We start from the raw sequence: 21,579 nt of genomic DNA, 5'->3' as shown, positions 1-21,579 counted from the left end.
GAATATGATGAAAAAACAGTATATATTGGAACGAATGACAATCAGACACCAGTTTCCCCCTAAAATACACTCAAAGTTTATTAGAAAGATTTAGACATTACAAGAGTGCTTCTTTATTACTTTAATTTTAGCACGAGACTTGTTTAAAAATGTGATGAAGCAGTGTAACTCAATATCATACGACACTGACCGCCAACAAACTGTAAATAAAGTAGAACATAAGTAAACAGGTGTTTGTGACTCGTCCCCCCCCCCTTGTAGGTTTTACAGCCATTAATACCCTTTACCGACAGTGAGAGAAAAGATGACAAATCAACGAGACAGGAACGAAACTGGAGAAATTGTGCACAGCTTCAAAACAAGGCATTCCTGTGCATAAGTAGCCGTATTGTTAACGTTATATTCCTGATCCAACAGTCATATGTGGCAAAGACTAGCTGCAAAATGGAGTGCAAAACACCTGAGGTTCTTCATGGTGACATATCAATTTACCCCCGTGGACAAAACAACAAAACACTTTGCTTTCATCGGGTAGGAGTGAACATCTTTTCAGTATTGGCGGCCTGAAGGATAGCCACTCCTTCAGAAGCAGAGGACGAAAGCAGGACAGAGGAGTGAAGCTCTGGACATTTTTAATTCCTCACTTCACCCCCGAAAACACTCATTTCTTGGCGGTCTTGGTGACCATGTTGCGGGGGGGAGTCACGGGACGACTGCCGTTGGGCTTCTTCTTCTCAGCTGGTTTCAAAATCTATAGAAGATGGAGATAAAAACACGGTTAGAGAGTAATAGAGAGAACGATTAATCGATTTTAAATTGAAATCGCGATTTTAAATGATGCAATTATCAAATCGCAAAGCCTGCGCCTTCTCGTGTGTCAGTCATCCACACCAATCAGAAGTGCTGTGCTCCACATGCACCAGCCATTGTTTACCAATCAGAAGTGGCCCATGATAGAAGGTGATAGACAGATTGATCCAATCACCTGCCAAGTATTTTTGAAAGTGCCTGCCCTTTCCAAATGGCTTCCAATAGCCACGTTCACACCAAGTACTTTGCCGTACTTAGTTCCCAGCACTTAGTTCCCAGCACTTAGTACCCCTTAGAACTAAGAGCCGATCGCGTTCACACCGGAATAAATTCCATGAGGGAAGATTACGCAAATGAGCCGCTGACGTCACTTCTTCTTCTTCTGCTTGGGGTTTACTGGCAGGCCGCAAACAACTTCACGGCGTATACTGCCACCTGAAGTCCCCGGCCGGAAGTCCCCGGAGTTGGGGACTGACTTCAGTAGAAGCTGCTGGGACTCCCAGCAGCTTCTACTAGGACAGTTCGAGGGACTAAAGAGTTCGGGGGGGAACAAGTACCGGCTAAGTACTTGGTGTGAAAGCGGCTATAGAGAACATTTGGGACATTTTTCATTCTTTTCTTTAATATTTATATAAATGGTAAATAGATAAAATGAGACTACATTGAGGTCACTTTTTATTAATGTTCTAACTGCAGTCACAGATGAACCGACGTCTCTTAATATTCGTCTAAAATTTGGCGTTATTTCTACCTTTTTTGATGGTTTTATAGCCTTTAATACCCTCTACCGACAGTGAGAAAAAAGAAAAGACAAATCAATAAGAAATTAAATTAAGAGATTCAAAGAAAACATTTCGGTTTCTCACTATTTTCAATTCATAAAAACCAATACATGTAATGTTAAATGGTTAAAACAAGACATTGAAGTATTGTTTTATATGAATGTTCTACCTGCAGTCAGAATCATCTGATATTTTGTCTCCTAATTTTGCGTCTTTATTTCATTTCTTTGATCAATTCTGACATTTCTTATAATAAATCACGTACCCGGTTTAGACCAAACTAATGTGTGATTTTCATTTTTATATTTAATAAGTTAGCTTGCTCTTTATTATTTCTTCCTTGGGACTCAAAAGGATTTCTGATCTAGCAGAAGTCTGACAGATGCATTTAGGTTGAAGTGAATACACGTTGCTATCCCTTTATTTTAACACTCTTAGCCTATAACCTTCCAATGTGTGCCAATAGAGTGCAGCAGGGATGACGTATTTACCCGAAGCTGCGCATGGGTTCCCTCGACAAAAAAGCAACAGGATTTCTCCATAGGATTTTGGAAAATAGCTCGAAATAAGGTCTGTGGAAAACGAACCTGTTTGATAAATGCACGTTTTGTTCAGCCGGATAATCTCCACACGTCTACCCTACTTTTATCATTTTCGAATCATAAATCTAATCGCCAGAAGCAAAATGCTAACGTCATGCTATAAAGAAACTACAGCCGAGTCCAGCAGCACGACTTCAACGTCAACTTAAGATCCATATTCAAAAATACAGATTCTAAATCAGGGGTGTCAAACTCAATTTCATCGCGGGCCACATCAGCATTATGGTTGCCCTCAAAGGGCCGGTTGTAATTTTAACACTATATAAATATACATATATAAATATCAAAATAATGTTTTATACTGTATAACAATATTGCCTCTGCATTGGAGTATTATTGGTTTTGGCAATAACTACGTCTGAAAGCACATGGTTGTGCATTAATGTATTGTGCACGTAGACACAAAAATACTGTATGTGGGCTCAGACTAACATTTCACTCTCTTACTGTTACATAAATCCCATGAATTTATGAAATTTAGTTAGCCTCATCATATCTTATCAAAAAGAGATACAATGTTTGTGAAATCTATTTTTTGTGAATAATAAAGTATTTTTCTTTTGTATATCAAGCATTATTTAAGTAGGCTATATTTCATTTGAATTCAGCAATAATATTTTAATAGTCTGAAAGCCAAGACTTTGAGAACCCCCTGTCCCAGATCCTGCTGTGTTACTATCACCTGTCACTCACTATTTCAGTAAGCAGTGAGTGGGGGGGGGGGGCGGCGGCGTGTTGAGGAGGAACAGAGTGAGAGGGGACAGGGATCGCGGAAGTTTTCCTCCTTCCTTTACAAACTTTACACAAGTATTTATAAGTATTTATCGTCTGAATATAGCAAAAAGACGTTCATACTCTGCAAGCCAAGACCTCATATATTTTAATCAACCAGAAACCGGAAATAACCGTAACGCGAGTTTTTCTAAAACATAATAAATCCATGTGTGTCTCTGAGCCGCAGCAACACCGACTGATTCTTAAAGAGCGGGTCATTCTGTCTGTTTGTTCTGGGACTGGAGTTGCTTGTCTCGGTTGCTGAAGCAGACTTTGCTCCGTGTTTGGTGTCTCTGTGCCGCTGTAAATTATGTTCCTTCAACTCTGTGTCACTCACAGTCACACACTGGTCACTCACCGCCTCAGAGTGCCGCTGCTGATAGGAAGTCGCTTCAGTGCGCACGTCACAAAACGAAATGCATTTTGGGACATGCTGTTTATGGGCAACGTGCTTAAACGGCATGTAACCGTATAATAAACTGTTTATATTCTTTGCGAGCTCTCGCGGGCCACATAAAATGACGTGGCGGGCCACATTTGGCCCGCGGGCCTTGAGTTTGACACGTCTGTTCTAAATGGTACGAGTTGAAGCGTTTGTTTGAACAGTTAGCAGGAGGCAGGTACTTGCTTTCAAGCAGAACAGGGCAAATAAACTTAGAGGGAGTGTTTACGTGTTCGACGTAATGACGTACAACGGCCTCAACAACTTCTGTAGTCCTATTCAGCCACTTGGTAACAACCATCGTTTCTCAGACACGTCAACTCTTCAGAAATCACCAGTGGGGTCACTGCTGATGGATTTAATGTCCTAGAACAAAACGTGATCCGTCTCTTCAATGTGTCTCAACCACAGACCTTATTTACAGATATTTTCCAAAATCCTATGGAGAGATCCCATTGGCTCTGAGACGAGGGAACAGGAAGTGGTGAAATGCTGACTCACTTCCGGGTTTTAGGACTCATCACTGCACCACTCTATTCAAGGTTCTTTATTTGTCAAACGAACATAGCTACAGTGCAGTTATGTCGATGAAAATCTTGTGTCACAGGCTTCTCCAACAGAGCAACACAAAACACAGAAAAATATAGTGCGGGAAAAAATCTATTGGAGCGCGAGTGTCACATAGTGATGTCACCGTGTTCAGGAGGTAAACAAAGCTCACCTGAAAGGAGCACATGAGCGTCTCGTCCACACTCATCATGGCTCCGGCGTTATCGAACTCTCCGCAGTAGTTTGGCGCAGAGAACAAAGTGACCAGCTGACGCTTCGCAAAAAACTCGTAGCCGTCCTCCACGACCTGCGAAAGAGAGGAGGTTTCAAACAAGTCATTGAAAAGACGTTTTGTTATTGAGTGTTAGGTGAAGTCTCTAGGTCTGGGTCACAAGATCGACACAATTAGAACATTTTATCTGCGTCACAAATTTAATCATGTGTACTTTTCAGATGGTCCTCCGGCTCTTTGTCTTCAGGCGTCTCCTTTTTGTTCAAATAAGACTAAATACTTCTGTTGAACTGAAGGCAGCTACTAGACTCATGCAAGAAGTCACAAGGTTTATTCATTTACTATATTTAATACATGTATTGTCCTTCATGTTTGTATTTTGGAGTATTTGTTCTAATAAATAAATCTTAAAGGTAGGGTAGGTAAGTTTGAGAAACCGGCTCGAGATCGCTAGAATTTGAAAATACACAACCGGAGAAAATCTGCCACTTCCTTACAGAGCCCCTCCTCCAACACACACGAACGCGCACATGACCAATGAGGGCACGAGATAAGTTTGTGCACAGATGGAAGGCTGACAGGCAGGTAGGCCATCCAGTTATTTTAGCCGGGCCGGCTCAGATGATTGGTCGTACTTTTTACAGCGCCACGGCTTCCACAGATGATATTTGTATGGATTTTTTGTCAAAGCACTTCAGATATTCATTGCTATCGGGATGTTAAGAGCATTCCATGGAATATAACAAGTGTATCTTGAGCCGGTTTCTCAAACTTACCTACCCCACCTTTAATATAATACATATATCATACTTTTATTTTTGTGTGATAACCACTGTTTTTCAGTGTAATTATTATTCTTAAATATATATATTTTTTAATGCTTATGTTATGTAATTTACTTTTCTATTTAAGTTTAATTTGTATTAAACTTATTGTACTATTTCCTTTTAATCTAAGATGCTTTATTTTACGTAATGTATGTTATTGATATACTATTTTGAACTGGCTTTTGAATACACAATTGTATTACTGTTATTTTATTTATTATTTTTTAACTTATTTTATCAAATCTATCATACCAGTACCTATCTTTTATAGGTTATAGTTAACACTTTTACTATTTATTTTTAACTTTCACGGTTATTCATATTCACTTTTCCATTTTAGTTTATTGTTTTGTCTGAATGCATCTAACGCTTTTATATTTTGCACCTGTGTTAGTATTACTTTTTAAACACTGTCATAATATTTTAATTGAATTTTTTACTAAAAGTATTTCAATTTTATTGTTGATACTTCACATCATATTCATCTATATTATACTACTCTGTTATTGTATTTTGTATTTATTTTATCAAATCTATCATACCAGTACCTGTCTTTTAAAGTGAACCCTTTTACTATTTACAATTTTAGTTTATTGTTTTGTCTAAATGCATCTAACGCTTTTATATTTTGCACCCGTGTTAGTATTACTTTTTAAACACTGTCATAATATTTGAATTTTATTTTTTCTAATTTAGTTTACTAAAAGTATTTCACTTTTATTGTTGATGTACAATTTGGCACTGGTGTAAGCACTACTTCTGATATGCCCTCTAGAGCAGGGGGTCAAACTCAATTCCATCGCGGGCCACATCAGCATTATGGTTGCACTCAAAGGGCCGGTTGTAACTTTAAGACTATATAAATATACATATATAAATATATAATAATGTATTACATTACTGGCTATACATTGGATTATTATCAGTTCTGGTAATAACTCCATAAATAACTACGTCTGAAAGCAGGAGTCTAGGGCACATCATTGAAAGCAAATATTCAACAATTACGCCAATCGTAGTGTATATTATATTCTTTGCAATCTCTTGCGGGCCACATAAAACGAGGTCGCGGGCCGGATATGGGCCGCGGGCCTTGAGTTTGACACCCCTGCTCTATTGGTTGTTATTCCTCTCCTGTTGTAGTTTCTGAGCAGCCTCCGTCACCAGGTTTTCCTGCCGCGGCAATAAAGTTATTTCTTATCTTATCTCTGTGAGGTCAGAGCGGGTCATGTGACCTCTCCCCTCAGAGCTGTGCCAGTTCTCTGTTTGATGTTCAGAGACCAACCACGTCACGTTTCTGCTTGCAAACACAGATTTGGTTTTACACCCAGCTGTCAGGAGGCTGAATTCCACACACACACACTTTTTACGCTGCTATGGACCGTCTTGCACTAATGTACATTCCCAAAGATATTGAAGTGACTGTTATTTTTGTATTGATTGTTGTGTTTTTATCTTAATGTGTGGATATGTATAAATGTTGTGGTTAAAGTCCCCTCCGTGTATTGGGGTTACAGATGGGGTCCAAAACCATCAAGCCACATGAATGTCTGGGAGCAAATTAATTTGATATGCTACAAAAATACGGCCAGGGTCCGTTGAATTTTCCGAATATTGGGTTGCAGATTATAATTTTCCAAAGGGGGGTTCGTTTAGCATGAAACACGTGAAATGACTAAAGGATATGTTACAAAAGAAAGTAGAAAGACAGTGAGGTCAAAGAAAACAATTTCTGCTAAAAGGTTAGCGATGATTGAGAGTCGGACCTAAACATTTCAGATGTGTGTATCTCACACTGCACGGTCACTTTAATTCATGTACCTTTGCTATTCATGTTTTATTATCTTTGCTTTTAAATGAGTGTTTTTGTAAATGCCATTTTATAATATGTTTCTTAATGTCTTTCATTTTTGTAAAGCACTTTGAATTGCCTTGTGTTGAAAGGTGCTATATAAATAAACTTGCCTTGTTGATTGTGTATATAATATATATATATATATATTTGTATTCGGGATTGTGTGAAATGGTATTTGGATCTCTCCAAACTTTGACTCTGATGTTACCTGATGCGCGCGGCAGATGAGATCCAGGTCGTGCTTGTGCAGGAACTTGGCCACCACCTCTGATCCGAAGGTGAAGGAGACGCCCCGGTCGTTCTCCCCCCAGCCCAGGACATCTTTATCGGGGTCGGACCACAGCAGGTCGCACAGGAGACCCTGGTCCGGCACGTCCGTCGGGCGCATGATGCGTCGGATCTGCTCCATGGACTGCAGGTCAGGTGACAGGCCTACACGCAGCAGGAGGAAGGGACAGATACACACAGCGGTCAATAACCATCTGGGGTTAAAACAAGCTGAAGATATTTAAAAATTCTATATATAAATATGTCAGTAAATAGGCCACTGGTGAATGTAAAAACAGCGGTTGCCTGACGACTAAACATAATCACTCCCAACATTAGCCACCTTTAGCTTAGCGGTGGTGACGTGAAATCATGTGACCGTGCTGTAGTTCCTTTATAGCCCAACATTAGCCACCTTTAGCTTAGCGGTGGTGACGTGAAGTCATGTGACCGTGCTGTAGTTCCTTTATAGCCCAACATTAGCCACCTTTAGCTTAGCGGTGGTGAGGTGAAGTCATGTGACCGTGCTGTAGTTCCTTTATAGCCTAACATTAGCCACCTTTAGCTTAGCGGTGGTGACGTGAAGTCATGTGACCGTGCTGTAGTTCCTTTATAGCCCAACATTAGCCACCTTTAGCTTAGCGGTGGTGACGTGAAGTCATGTGACCGTGCTGTAGTTCCTTTATAGCCCAACATTAGCCTCCTTTAGCTTAGCGGTGGTGACCTGAAGTCATGTGACCGTGCTGTAGTTCCTTTATAGCCCAACATTAGCCACCTTTAGCTTAGCGGTGGTAACGTGAAGTCATGTGACCGTGCTGTAGTTCCTTTATAGCCCAACGTTAGCCACCTTTAGCTTAGCGGTGGTGACGAGAAGTCATGTGACCGTGCTGTAGTTCCTTGTGTAAAAGCAATATTTATTAAATATTGCTAGAACTTAAATATTGATTTTACTTCCAATAAAAACTCAAACCCACCTCCGTGGCAGCAGAAGATCTTCTCATCAACAATGGCGGAAATGGGGAGGCAGTTAAAACAATCTGTGAAGGTCTTCCAGAGCTTGATGTTGTACCTTCTTTTACCTAAAGAGCCAGAAGAAAAAATAAATGAATACAACATTTTATAAAAACGCATTTCTAAGTGTAAACCTTATAGATCTCGTTAGAATCCTAAAAAAGCCTAGCGATAACATTTAAAACGTCAACATGCCAAACATCAAATTCACTTTTTTACATTTTTTTGTGTATTAAATAGTTCTGTTGTGTGTATTTTTTCCTTTCTTTGCACGAGCTACGATAGTCTACCGAACAATCACCAAACACTTCTGCATCTTATTTCTATTCATGGTTGTGTACTTATTTGTTTTTCTTTATAAGCGTGTGTTTGCCTCTCTAATATGTTACTCTACTCATCATGCTGTTCATCACGGTCACTTTGCCGTAACAGTGTAAATGTCCCTGCTGTGGGATGAATAAGGGACTTCTGATTCGAAGCAGATTTTAAAGTGTACTTTAGCCACACAGTGTGAAATACAAGAGACAAAACACAGAAATTATATAAAATTAGAACTACTACAATCCGCTTCAGAAATTAAAAGGGGGAGAAAGGGCAACAATTATCCAAGAAATCCCCCAAAATGCCCTTAAAACATTGATAGAAAAGGCACAAATAAGGCAAGTATCTTAATCCAAAAAAGCACATTTATCCTAAAGAAAATGTGTAAATGCAACAATTTTAAACAGTTTAAATATGTTGACTACAAAATACAATGCTAACGTCCTCCGAGGAGACTCACACTCGTCATAGAAGCCGTATATTCTGTTGATTGAAGCACACTCGTGGTTCCCCCTCAGCAGGAAGAAGTTCTCGGGGTATTTGATTTTGTAGGCCAGCAGCAGGCAGATGGTCTCCAGAGACTGCTTCCCCCGGTCCACGTAGTCCCCCAGGAACAGGTAGTTGCTCTCGGGGGGGAAGCCGCCGTACTCAAACAGCCGCAGCAGGTCGTAGTACTGCCCGTGGATATCGCCTGAGGGATAAAAGGGAATTAAGGCCCCCATTTAGAGTCACTGGGTGTTTCTCAATGTCGAGGAAGGATCCTCCAGAGCCACTATTTCAAGGATGCTACGTCATCGAGTCCCGCCGAAGGACTGTTCCAATGTCCAGGATGCTTTGAATTCTACCGAGGACTGAATCCTTCGTTGCGGGACATTTCGAGGATGCACCAGTGTATCCTCCGCGGTCTTAAAATCCCCACAATGCTTTGCGCACGGACCAATTTCCCAAATCTTTAAGGCGGGGGCCTCTCATATGACGCACACCTGCACACTTGCTAGCCTGTTCCATTCTTCGTTCTCCGAATGAAATGAAGGATTCTTGCCTAGCCTCTGAAAGACCTGACTCGGAGGGACATGTCCTACCAAGGAAGCGTCCTCGACATTGAGAAACACCCACAATAAGTCATCGCCCCCTTGGGAAAATAAGAAAATCAAACCAGAAAAGCTTGTCATAAGACCATATACACGAGTAAATAATCGATTCATCACTAATTACACCATAAAAGTAATGTTATTTATTGCATTTTTTGACAAATGGTTTAAACTGGGCAATTAATGATTCCTTAAATCTGGGTCAAAAAAGTGTTTTGATTTGATTTATGACATATTGTTTGTTTCATTTTGTAATTTAGTATAGAAGAATCGGAGGGATAAAACCCTCTTTAATGGTCACACATGCAGAGCACACACAGTGACATGTGTTCTCTGCTTTTAACCCATCCTAGTACCAGGAGTCTAGTACTAGGAGCAGTGGGCAGCTATTGTACAGCTGCCGGGAGCATTGGGATTGGGGGGGGGTGAGGGGGATGTCCGGTGCCTTGCTCAAGGGCACCACAGCAGGGCAGGAGGTGAACTGGGACCTCTCCAAGTAGCAGTCCACACTCCATATTTAGGTCTGCTCGGGGACTTGAACCGGTGACCCTACGGCTTACAGTCCAAGCCCCTACTGACTGAGCCACTGCCGGACTAAATGGCAGTGTAAACTACACAAGAGAACTAATTACTGGCAATTTAATTTACCTTAATTTAACGTCCTTTAATATGTAATTTAAATGTTGATTGTTAAAGCAACATAATGATTTTTGTAATCTCAGGGTTCATACACTTTTTCACCAATGATTTTCAATGACTTTTCCATGACCTTTACCTAATTTTCCATGACCAAAAAAATGACTTTCTCAGCGGTACCACTGAAAATGGTTTATTTGAACATGGAACAGGAGAATAAGGTCTGCATATGAAACATGTCGTGCCTATCTAAAACAAATCAAATAGGCTTACTAGCTTCTACACGCTAAAGCAACTAAAATCTCTCACCAGCAAAACACCTCGTCAGTTAAATGCCATTTTATGTTTCATTACTATACGATACAGTATTTATTATCATTATAGTATTACTATTTCGGCGATTAGATAAAATATAAATTATATTTGATGCAACTTTAGTTACATTTCCATGACTTTTCCAAAACTTTGGGAAAAATATTGTTTTCCAAAACCTTTCCAGGGCCTGGAATTTGCATTTTGAATTTCCATGACTTTTCCAGGTTTTGAATGACCGTAAGAACCCTGTAATCCACATATAAGCCTATGTTTGGCTTAGTAACAGTAACTGATTAGCTTCAAAGATAACATAAAATATAACGAAAAAAACAAACGTAAACATGAAAATATTAAGTTATAAAGCTGAAAAAACAGTTTACAAATAATCTTATATCAAATGTAAAAATAAGTTAGTTGCATGATATAAAAAGAGGGGAAGATGTTATTGTTATGCAAATAGTGCACATTACAATGACAGTTAACACTTTATATTATAAGGAATTTATTTGTAATTTAGTTACAGAGGGAGATTTGTATTACTATTATTTCCATTTAAATAGCGGCGTCTCTCACCACAGATCTTGAGCGGGGCCTCCAGCTCCAGCAGGATTGGCTGACTGAGGAAAATCTCCCGGGATTTCAGGCACAATCCACGGATCTCGTTCTCCTGCAGCTGCACATTCTTCCCCGGCTTCGCTCCTCTGACTGCACCAGCAACAAAACACACCGAAAGAAATCAGGTAAAGTGAGCACAAGATGCATAAAGAGTGTATGCAAAGGACGTTCAACACAAGTACACAGCAGCACAATGGTAGTGTATAGACTTTTTGCACTACTTTGTATTTTATTTAGGGCTGTCAGTCGATTAAAATATTTAATCGCATGATTGTCCGTAGTTAATCGCAAATTAATCGCACATTTTTTATCTGTTCTAAATGTACCTTAGAGGGATATTTTTCACGTTTTTAATACTCTTATCAACACATGAGTGGACAAATATGCTTTATATGTTTGTTTATTATCATTTGAACAATGACAAATATTCTCATGAATATTAAACACAACAACCTCTGAACATTACAAATATTCGCTTTAATTCAACCTGGAACCTCTCTCATACAATAATACAATACAAAGTGTGTGTGTGTGTGTGTGTGTGTGTGTGTGTGAATGTGGAGACACTGATGGATCGTTGGAGCTATGTGCAGCTCAAGGCATATAGCCTATGCTCGATTGGGAGCTGCCTGGACGCTGCAATCATGTTGCGCACACTATCCGTGCTGAGTGTGTTGACTTTTCGTACAATGTCCCACTGTCTGGCTACCTGCATAAAGTCAAGTGCTCGGCGCAGTTGTCGGCGAAATGTCGCTCCTCTGTTTTTGAAACAGCTCCTTATATCCGTTAGCGCAGCTAGCTAGCACCAGATGCTAACAACAACAACAACACGTAAGGTAGGGCTGTGCAATTAATCGTATTTTAATCGCAATTACGATTTTGGCCTGCCACAATTACGAAAACAACATAATCGGAAAAAACAATTATTTTGCTTTGCTAGGTTGTGACTGCACTGCAACATATTTGATCTAATTAATTTTGGTCTCATTTATTTGTATTTATCATATTTATATATGTTTAGTAGCATGGGGAAGTGCGCTCCAAAATATTTGTTGATCTTGTTTATTGGTATTTATTATTTTGATATCATTTATTTAAATGTAAATATAAATGTATCATTTTTGTATTGGTTTTTCAGTTGAATTATACGTTCAGGGTAATCAACAGTTAAAAAGATACTGTTCAAATTATTATTTGTATTTGTTTTAAAGTTCAATAAATTGATTTTTTCAAAGTCAATGAATAATCGTGATATCAATTATTGACCCAAATAATCGTGATTATGATTTTTGCCATAATCGCACAGCCCTAACGTAAGGTGTGCCTCGCTCGCACCACACATACACACACCCTCCCGGTCCTCCCGATGGCCAGTCCGGGCCTGCCGGGGAGCGTGGAAGTGTGGTCTGCCACAAGCGGGCAGCCGGAGCGAGGCTGTCAGCATCAGCTTGTAGATGGTATTTTAAACTCGATGCGCTCTGAAACTACGGGCGGCCGAGGACAAAAAATACACATGCGTTAATCGCGCTAAAATAATTAGTGGCGTTATTTTTTTTTTGCGTGACAGCCCTAATTTTATTATATACGTTGCATTGTTGGAGGAGCTCAGGTCACAAGATATGACAATAAAACCTTTGAATCGTGAATCTTTGTTTATATACCTGGCTGCTAAATCTCAGAATGAGTATTTTGTAAATTGTGTAATGTTTCTTTTTCAAATGTTGTATCTTTAATATTTTTTAATGCATGCTTCTAAGGTACTATTAAGCTGTCTTTGGCTCTTTTTTTGCTGTAACATATGCAAAAAGGTATTCTGATATGTGTGTGTGATAAATACAGTGTGTGTTGGATGTGTTGTGCCCTTTCTGTACATTAAATTGCTCAATCTGGATCCAAAATAGATAGTAAATGACAACAAACCCAAAATAAAAAGGTGACTGCTAGGTCATTCACAAGATGTTAAAAACAAGAAGTGCGCCGTTGGCTGAAGCAAATTGCCGTAGTGGCCAAACGGTGGTACTACAGCTGCCGTGACGTCATTTTGGCCCAAAAATACTTTCCCCCCATTGACTTACATTGGAAATAAAACGCCTGTAAATCAGCGGGGTTTTTTTTTTTTAGCTAAACAAACTACCCAGCACGAACACTTGTATATCCTTTATTTTAATCATTAGGGTTTAAAAGTTGTGAAATGAAGCTAAAAAGCTGAATCTAGAGAAGTGTTCTCTCTCCATCTCTCCTCTTCATTTGACAGAGAGCGGGAGATTGGAGGCGGAACTTAAGGGAAAACTCTAGTGCGCATGCTCTGTAAGCAAAAGGACCCGGATGAGCAGATAGAGGAATTTACCTACATATACACAGTTAAAAAAATACTGTAAGAAAAACAATGAAAAAACTATTATAAGATGTTAAATATATTTATATTTATTGTTTTGTTTATCTTCTAGTGCTCATATGTATATATTAATATTCTTTATTTTTAATTAATTACTTCTCATTCATGTGCAATGCCTTAGATATGCTATTGTGCATGGGATGAATAAAGTATATCTTATCTTAAAACATTAAGATATAGAAAATAACTTGCATGAAATATAGATATACTAAAAAAATTACAAAAAAAAATAAGAATATTGAAATACAATTATGTGCAGTATTGTTATGAAATAATGATCCGGGTACTATCGGAGTATACTCTCTCTATATAGTAATATAAATACTAATATACTCTATTTTGGGCTTCATGCGCCACTGATTAACTCTCATAGGAATGAACGGTGTTTCTCTTCATACATCAGTGGTTAATGAGAGTGTAATTTAAGCAATAAAAAGGAAATACAGTTAAATAGTGCTAACAACTTAAAGCCGAATTACAGATACTTATAAAACACGTTTAAAAAACCCAAATTGATAAAGTGTTTCTTGTTTTTTTTTACACAAAATACAATAAAATGAAACTGGCCCATTTCTCAGTGGAGTTAGGTTAAAATCCTACGGCTGTATCAACGAAAACACGTTAACAAATTAAATGTCAATATGTCCTTACCTTCTAAAAGTCGCTGGATGATACTGTCTATGTTGAGTTTGTCCACATCAGCCATGGTAGATTTGGTGTTAAAATAAACCTGTGAAATCTAGGTTAGCACGTTTTGATGGATGTTAGCCTAGCATTAGCTACCTAGCTTCTCCGGCTAAAAGGTACAGATGCTCTTCAGTGACCCTGTTTTTAATTTAGCTGCTTAAAGATAATTCCCACAACCTAATAAACTACTTAGACACCGCGATGAATTACAAAATCTGCATCCAATGGAGGGTTTTGATAAGAAAACAGAGATTAAAAAAAAGAAGCCGCACTAGCTGTTAGCTAGCGATGGTGTCAGTGTTTTTCTCTGCCGCACCTCGCACTGCTCGCCAAGCCGCTTCAAGGAGGCTGAATCCGGGGAAACGAGACGCTGCTGCCCCCTGATGGACCGGTGGAGAAGGGGACTTTAACCTACTTAGATATAGGCCTAGGAGATTAAATAGCAAAACATCAAGTTGACAGAGAAAGGGAAGGATGCAGAAACTCCTGTATTACAAATTGTGCGAGTTCATTTTAATATACAGAATAAAATCGTGTTTTACGTACTTTGAAATGATTGGATAAAGTGTCCAAAGCCAAAAAATAGTAACACATCAAGCTGACAGAGGAAGAAAATTATGCATTTTACGTACATTATAAATACAGAATGAAATCGTGTTTTTCTTGAGAATTTAGATTGAGAAAGGTACATTAAACTTCTTGGATAATAAGTGTACAAAGCCAAAACATAGCAACACGTCAAGTTGACAGAGAAAGAAAATAAAACAAAACTTCCTGTATTACAAATTATGTGAGTGAATTTGTCTAAAATCGTATTTTTATGAATAAAACAATGGATTGGATGGAGAAAATGGCTTTCAGCTATTTAAATAAAGTGTGAAAATAAAAGGAGAATAGCAACACTTCAGGCTGACAGAGAAAGAAGTTGAATGTGACTATGTATGTGTATATGTAAGTGCGTGTTCAGGTGTATTTGTATGTATAACAAGTAACAATGTAGTATATGTGTTGTTTGTATTATTTGGGACGGCGAGAAACGGTACTTTGACTTGTCTAGATAAAGTGTTAAGATACAAGTAATATAGCGACACATCAAGTGGACAGAGGAAGAAAATTATACTTGTGCATTACCAATTGCGAGGCTTCGTTTTTAAATACAGAATGAAATTGTGTCTTTTTTTGAGAATTAGGATTGAGAATGGTACTTCAAATGTCTTGGATAAAGTGTACGACCAGTTGTGGACAAAGTATTAATATATTTAAATAACACACTTCCTTTCTGTGGTGTCAAACTTTTAATTTCACAAAATACACATCAAGAGATTGCAGTATTTATAGACACATACACCGACTATTATGACTACATTAAAATGTATTGATACTATAATGCAAAACACAATGTGAGACAGTTAATTTGTATTTCTGCTCAAATTCATTTTCTGCACGTTTGTTTTTAAATCAGAGGATCATTTATTCCTGGTCTTTCTCCTCTCCGTGCGTGATGATGTGCACAAGGTTCTTGTAGTCCAGGTTTCCTGCCACATCTGGAGGGAACGCTGAGAACATCTCTCCCAGCTGGGGACAAGGAGTTAACAAATATATGTCAATATTCAAAGAGAATAATGTCTTTAGTTAAAAGTAATAGTCTGAGGTGGAGCTCTGACCTCTTCAGGGGAGAATCTGTCCGCCTGCGTGGTCAACATCTGAGACACGCTGTGAACACAAGCAGCAGCAGTGAGGGAAACATGTATTCTTATGTTTAGTATGTATAACACTGCATTGACATTACAAAAGTGTCTATTTTGTACTCACTAGTCTTTCTTCAGCGTTCCCTTCCCCTCAGGATCAAACACTTTGAAAGCGTTGAGGATCGTCTCCTCTGCGTCGGCACCTGAGGACAAACATTTTTCATATCTTGGTAGATATTTGGATCTATTTGCAGTAATGTTTAGCCTCTTTGTAGTCTTTTTGTGTATTTTCTGGACATTGTGCATCTTTTTGTAGTCATTGTTAGACTCTTTGTACTTTTTTAGTGTCTCTTTTTACTAACTATGCCTGCTTCCGTCAATATCTATGTCTCTGTGTGGTTTAGACGTTTGTTAAAAAAAAAATTAAATGTCTTCTTCCAGTAATTGCCCTGGTGTTGAAATATATAGTTGTCCTCACCTTTGAGTTTCTCTCCGAACATGGTGAGGAAGACGGTGAAGTTAATGGGCCCCGGGGCCTCCTTCAGCATCTCGTCTATCTCCTCCTGCTTGACATTTAAACGGCCTGCACACAAAGTGGAGAGAAAGATTTAGAGCTGCAGCTAAAGATTATTTTCATTATTGATCAATCTGACGGCTATTTTCTCCTCCTCTGATGAATCGTTTGCTCAATGAGATGTTATGGAGAAATGAAAAATGCTTCCAAATATTGTAGCCTGTTTTGTCTGAGCAACAGTCCAGAAATATCCAGATTATTTTACATAAGACAAATAGGAGAGACTCTTAAGAACCACATCATGATTTTGCATTTTTACTTTAAAGATCAATACATTCTAATTGTTTTTCTCCACCAATGTGCTTCAGCTACAACTAACTTCAACTGAGTACTCTTTATTCTTCCTAAATGTGGTCATTGTTATTTCTTTTTTTAACACAATAAAGACTTTAACAAATGCACTCCCAAGCAATACATATACTTTGTTTGTTAGGGTTGAGTGGGAGGTAGAAGTTGATTTAAGAAAGTAACTTCCATAAGGGGTCATACATGAACAAATAAAGACTATAAAAATGTTTATGTACAGTATGTTACTAAGTTAGGAATACAATCATGCATGGTGCTATTTTTAAAAACAGACTAAATCTACTCATGAACAGGTGTTTCTGTACCTAAAGCTGCGAACGTGTCTCTCAGGTCGTTCTTGTCGATGAAGCCGTCTCTGTTCTGGTCCATGATGGTGAACGCCTGCAGGAGTTAAAGATGTTACAGAAATGCTCCACTATGCAGAGAGTGAGATGCTTAAAGGTCCCCTATTATACTGTTTTTCATCAATATATTATAGGTCTCAGATATATACAGAGCCTGTCTCTGATTGGCTGAAACACCAAACAGATCGTTGTAGCATCCCATAATCCCCTCTGTCTCAGCCCTGTTTCCAAAGTGCTGATTCTCTGTCTGTTACTTAGATGAAAATAAGGAGCCCCTCCCCACGCCCCTCTGAGAGATATTTGGTTAAAAAGAACACAATAGGCACGTTCACGTACTTTTTCCACGTTCCGATATAGTTCCGAAATGTCGCGTTCACACCAAAAAGAGCCGGAACTAGAATTAGTTCATCAGAACCTTTTTTACCCCCTTTTCAGTCCCTGCTAGAGAGCAGGGACTTTCGTGGGAGAAAAAGGTTCCTATGTCTGATTGGCTGGAAGGATTGCAAACCACGCCCCGTAAAACTCCCAAAAAGTTTTGTGAAGCCGCCATTTTATTATCCTCGCATTAGCATTATTAGCATTAGCATTAGCCCAGCGCACAAACGCAGAGAGACTAACTTATGGCAACACAAAATAAAACATGGGAGCGGTGGAGATGAGGAGGTGTCGGCGTTCTGGCGATTTACTACTGAAGCCAGTCCCCAACTCCGGGGACTTCCGGCCGGGGACTCCGGGTGGCAGTATACGCCGTGAAGTTGTTTGCAGCCTGCCAGTAAACCCAAAGCAGAAGAAGAAGAAGTGACGTCAGCGGCTTTATTTGCCTAATCCTTATTCCGGTGTGAACGCGATCTGTACTTAGTTCATCAGAACTAAAGAGTACCTTGGTTGCTGATTGGCTAATGGTTAAACAATGGTTATGACATCATAAAGTGGCCAAAATCTGATCAGCTCATTTTCAGACAGGTTTTTATAGAAATGGATCAGGACAAAAAGAAACTTTCAGAGTCTCTTTACACAGAGGGGACACATGTTGATGAAGAAGAGACATGAAGAAGAGGGGACACATGTTGATGTAGAAGAGACATGAAGAAGAGGGGACACATGTTGATGTAGAAGAGACATGAAGAAGAGGGGACACATGTTGATGTAGAAGAGACATGAAGAAGAGGGGACACATGCTGATGTAGAAGAGACATGAAGAAGAGGGGACACATGCTGATGTAGAAGAGACATGAAGAAGAGGGGACACATGTTGATGTAGAAGAGACATGAAGAAGAGGGGACACATGTTGATGTAGAAGAGACATGAAGAAGAGGGGACACATGTTGATGTAGAAGAGACATGAAGAAGAGGGGACACATGTTGATGTAGAAGAGACATGAAGAAGTGGATTTTGCATAATAGGTGACCTTTAAACTCAACGTGAAATAAAAACATGTCTTCATAGCACCGACCTCTTTGAACTCCTGGATCTGCGGCTGCTCGAACATGGAGAACACGTTGGAGCCACCCTCTGTTCGCTTCTTCGCTTTCTTTGGAGCCTGCAGGAGTTCAACAATAACCAGCACATACATCAAAGTAGTAGTAGAAATAGTGCCAATATGGACTCCTTTGTTTACTTCCTGAACATAGTGACATCACGATATAAGTCTTGCGCTTCTATTAGCCAGCTCTCCAACACATTGTACGTGATAGGCTAAAGGGGCGGGACATCTCTAAGCTGGTTGACCAATCACAACAGAGCCAGCCAGCTAACCAATCAGACAGAGGGTGAAAAGAGGTGCTGCAGCACAGGCAGTATGAGAAAAATAAAGAGCTTTTTGAACATTAAAGCATGGAGACATGTCCCAGTAGAGACACTACATACTGATATACACCTGAACATCAGCAGGAGAGGACTCTTTAAAGTAGAGACACTACATACTGATATACACCTGAACATCAGCAGGAGAGGACTCTTTAAAGTAGAGACACTACATACTGATATACACCTGAACATCAGCAGGAGAGGACTCTTTAAAGTAGAGACACTACATACTGATATACACCTGAACATCAGCAGGAGAGGACTCTTTAAAGTAGAGACACTACATACTGATATACACCTGAACATCAGCAGGAGAGGACTCTTTAAAGTAGAGACACTACATACTGATATACACCTGAACATCAGCAGGAGAGGACTCTTTAAAGTAGAGACACTACATACTGATATACACCTGAACATCAGCAGGAGAGGACTCTTTAAAGTAGAGACACTACATACTGATATACACCTGGACATCAGCAGGAGAGGACTCTTTAAAGTAGAGACACTACATACTGATATACACCTGGACATCAGCAGGAGAGGACTCTTTAAAGTAGAGACACTACATACTGATATACACCTGAACATCAGCAGGAGAGGACTCTTTAAAGTAGAGACACTACATACTGATATACACCTGAACATCAGCAGGAGAGGACTCTTTAAAGTAGAGACACTACATACTGATATACACCTGAACATCAGCAGGAGAGGACTCTTTAAAGTAGAGACACTACATACTGATATACACCTGAACATCAGCAGGAGAGGACTCTTTAAAGTAGAGACACTACATACTGATATACACCTGAACATCAGCAGGAGAGGACTCTTTAAAGTAGAGACACTACATACTGATATACACCTGAACATCAGCAGGAGAGGACTCTTTAAAGTAGAGTACCCTTGTTCACCTCTCCATACAAGTGAAAATCGGGTAATTTATTTTGTTTAACGTACTTAAAAGTGTTAAATAAATGTTGTCGAGCTAAAAGTACAATATTTGCTTCTGAAATATAGTAGAGTAGAAGTATAGAGCAACATAATATCAAATAAAATGTAAAAATAGTACAACATTACTGCAGTAGTGTAGTCATTCTTTGCATAAAGTTTCCACATGTCATGAGGAGGGATTACTCTGTCAGTTTGTTGTGGAAATATTTACTCCAGCCTCCATATTTTATTTTTTATTTATGAGTATGCACCCTAAGCCTCAGGGGGGGGGGGGGGGGGATTATTCTCTGGGGTGCTGACAGGAAGCTGAGCTCTGTTTGATCAGAAGTCCCTGCGAGCAGCACGGATTACAGTTATTCACATGTCTGCCAAGGCAATGTGGAATAAAACACAGAGCGGTGGACAGCTGCTGTCTGACGGGGGATTAACTCTGAGGGGTTTGTGAACCTCGTGGACTTTTACTTCTGTATTTTATTTGTATTTATTTCGGTGTCTGAAGAGGATCCTGCTGTGATGAGGCTGAGTTTATTTTTCTGTCGCTTCCAAACATACTTCAAGACTTATATTACATTATTATCAAGTGTGCTGTACCTGTTGCTTCCTCCTCTCCTATGCTCTTGTTCCCTTCCTTTGCATCTCCTCTTTTCTCCTTAATTTCTCTCCTTCCTCTTCTACTCTTGTCCTTTCCCCTCTCCTTCCCTTTCTTTTACTCTCCTGTTCTCTTGTCTCCTCGTCTCCTTATTCCCTCTCCTTCCATTTCCTCACTTTCTTTTCCTGTTTTATTTAGAAAGGTTTTCCCTCTGTGTGTCTTGTGTGGTTTTACTTCCTGTCTTCCCCTGATTGGCTGATTCCTCGTTTGTTTCTGTCTAAATGATCTGGATTTCCCTAACCCTCCTGTTTCTTCTACATCTTCCCGGTTTGTTCATCTTCTAGTTTTTTTTTACCAGCTTTGAGAACACTTTAATGATCAATCATTATAAAACATATCATATATATTATTCTGAAATGGACCAATCTGCACAATCACTACTTTTACTGTCGCTACTTTAACTATATTTTGATGAGAATACTTTTCTACTTTGACTTGAGGAACATTTTGAATGCAGGACTTTTACTGTAACAGAGTATTCCTACACTCTGGTACTTCTACTTTTACTCAAGTACGAGACCTGAGTACTTCTACTTTTACTCAAGTACGAGACCTGAGTACTTCTACTTTTACTCAAGTACAAGATCTGAGTACTTCTACTTTTACTCAAGTACAAGATCTGAGTACTTCTACTTTTACTAAAGTACAAGATCTGAGTACTTCTACTTTTACTCAAGCACAATATCTGAGTACTTCTACTTTTACTCAAGCACAATATCTGAGTACTTCTACTTTTACTCAAGTACAAGATCTGAGTACTTCTACTTTTACTCAAGTACAAGATCTGAGTACTTCTACTTTTACTAAAGTACAAGATCTGAGTACTTCTACTTTCACTCAAGTACAATATCTGAGTACTTCTACTTTTACTCAAGTACAAGATCTGAGTACTTCTACTTTTACTAAAGCACAAGATCTGAGTACTTCTATCTATCTAATAATTGAAATGCATGTAAATGTGTGTATACTCACCATATTAGCAGATGATATCCAGATGATGGAAACAGTCTGCTGCTGCTGGATTTATACTGACGCCTCTCCT

The 21,579-nt window shown here is 39.1% G+C and overlaps 2 protein-coding genes across 3 annotated transcripts; both read right to left on the bottom strand.

The window, feature by feature from the left end:
* Positions 1 to 52: 52 nt before the first annotated feature.
* ppp1cc (protein phosphatase 1, catalytic subunit, gamma isozyme) lies at positions 53 to 14,556 on the bottom strand. Of its 2 annotated transcripts, none has more exons than XM_034133180.1 (7): positions 14,176 to 14,556; positions 11,088 to 11,228; positions 8,933 to 9,163; positions 8,115 to 8,219; positions 7,082 to 7,305; positions 4,132 to 4,266; positions 53 to 751 (listed from the first exon to the last, which is right to left on the bottom strand). In XM_034133180.1, the coding sequence occupies exons 1-7, from the start codon at positions 14,228 to 14,230 to the stop codon at positions 662 to 664; spliced, it is 981 nt and encodes a 326-aa protein (XP_033989071.1). In that variant the 5' UTR covers positions 14,231 to 14,556; the 3' UTR covers positions 53 to 661. The 2 variants fall into 2 exon arrangements, with proteins under 2 accessions (XP_033989071.1, XP_033989072.1); XM_034133181.1 differs by having other exon boundaries at positions 11,088 to 11,219; positions 14,176 to 14,555.
* Positions 14,557 to 15,500: 944 nt separating this feature from the next.
* myl2b (myosin, light chain 2b, regulatory, cardiac, slow) lies at positions 15,501 to 21,579 on the bottom strand. Its single transcript, XM_034133217.1, has 7 exons — positions 21,510 to 21,579; positions 18,579 to 18,665; positions 17,085 to 17,160; positions 16,378 to 16,482; positions 16,024 to 16,102; positions 15,876 to 15,924; positions 15,501 to 15,786 (listed from the first exon to the last, which is right to left on the bottom strand). Exons 1-7 carry the CDS (start codon positions 21,510 to 21,512, stop codon positions 15,682 to 15,684), a joined length of 504 nt encoding a protein of 167 aa, XP_033989108.1. The 5' UTR covers positions 21,513 to 21,579; the 3' UTR covers positions 15,501 to 15,681.

Source organism: Trematomus bernacchii, unplaced genomic scaffold, assembly GCF_902827165.1.
Source record: "Trematomus bernacchii unplaced genomic scaffold, fTreBer1.1, whole genome shotgun sequence".
NCBI classification, from domain to species: domain Eukaryota; kingdom Metazoa; phylum Chordata; class Actinopteri; order Perciformes; family Nototheniidae; genus Trematomus; species Trematomus bernacchii.
Note: the sequence above shows the minus strand (reverse complement) of the source record. Positions and strands in the feature narration are given on the sequence as shown.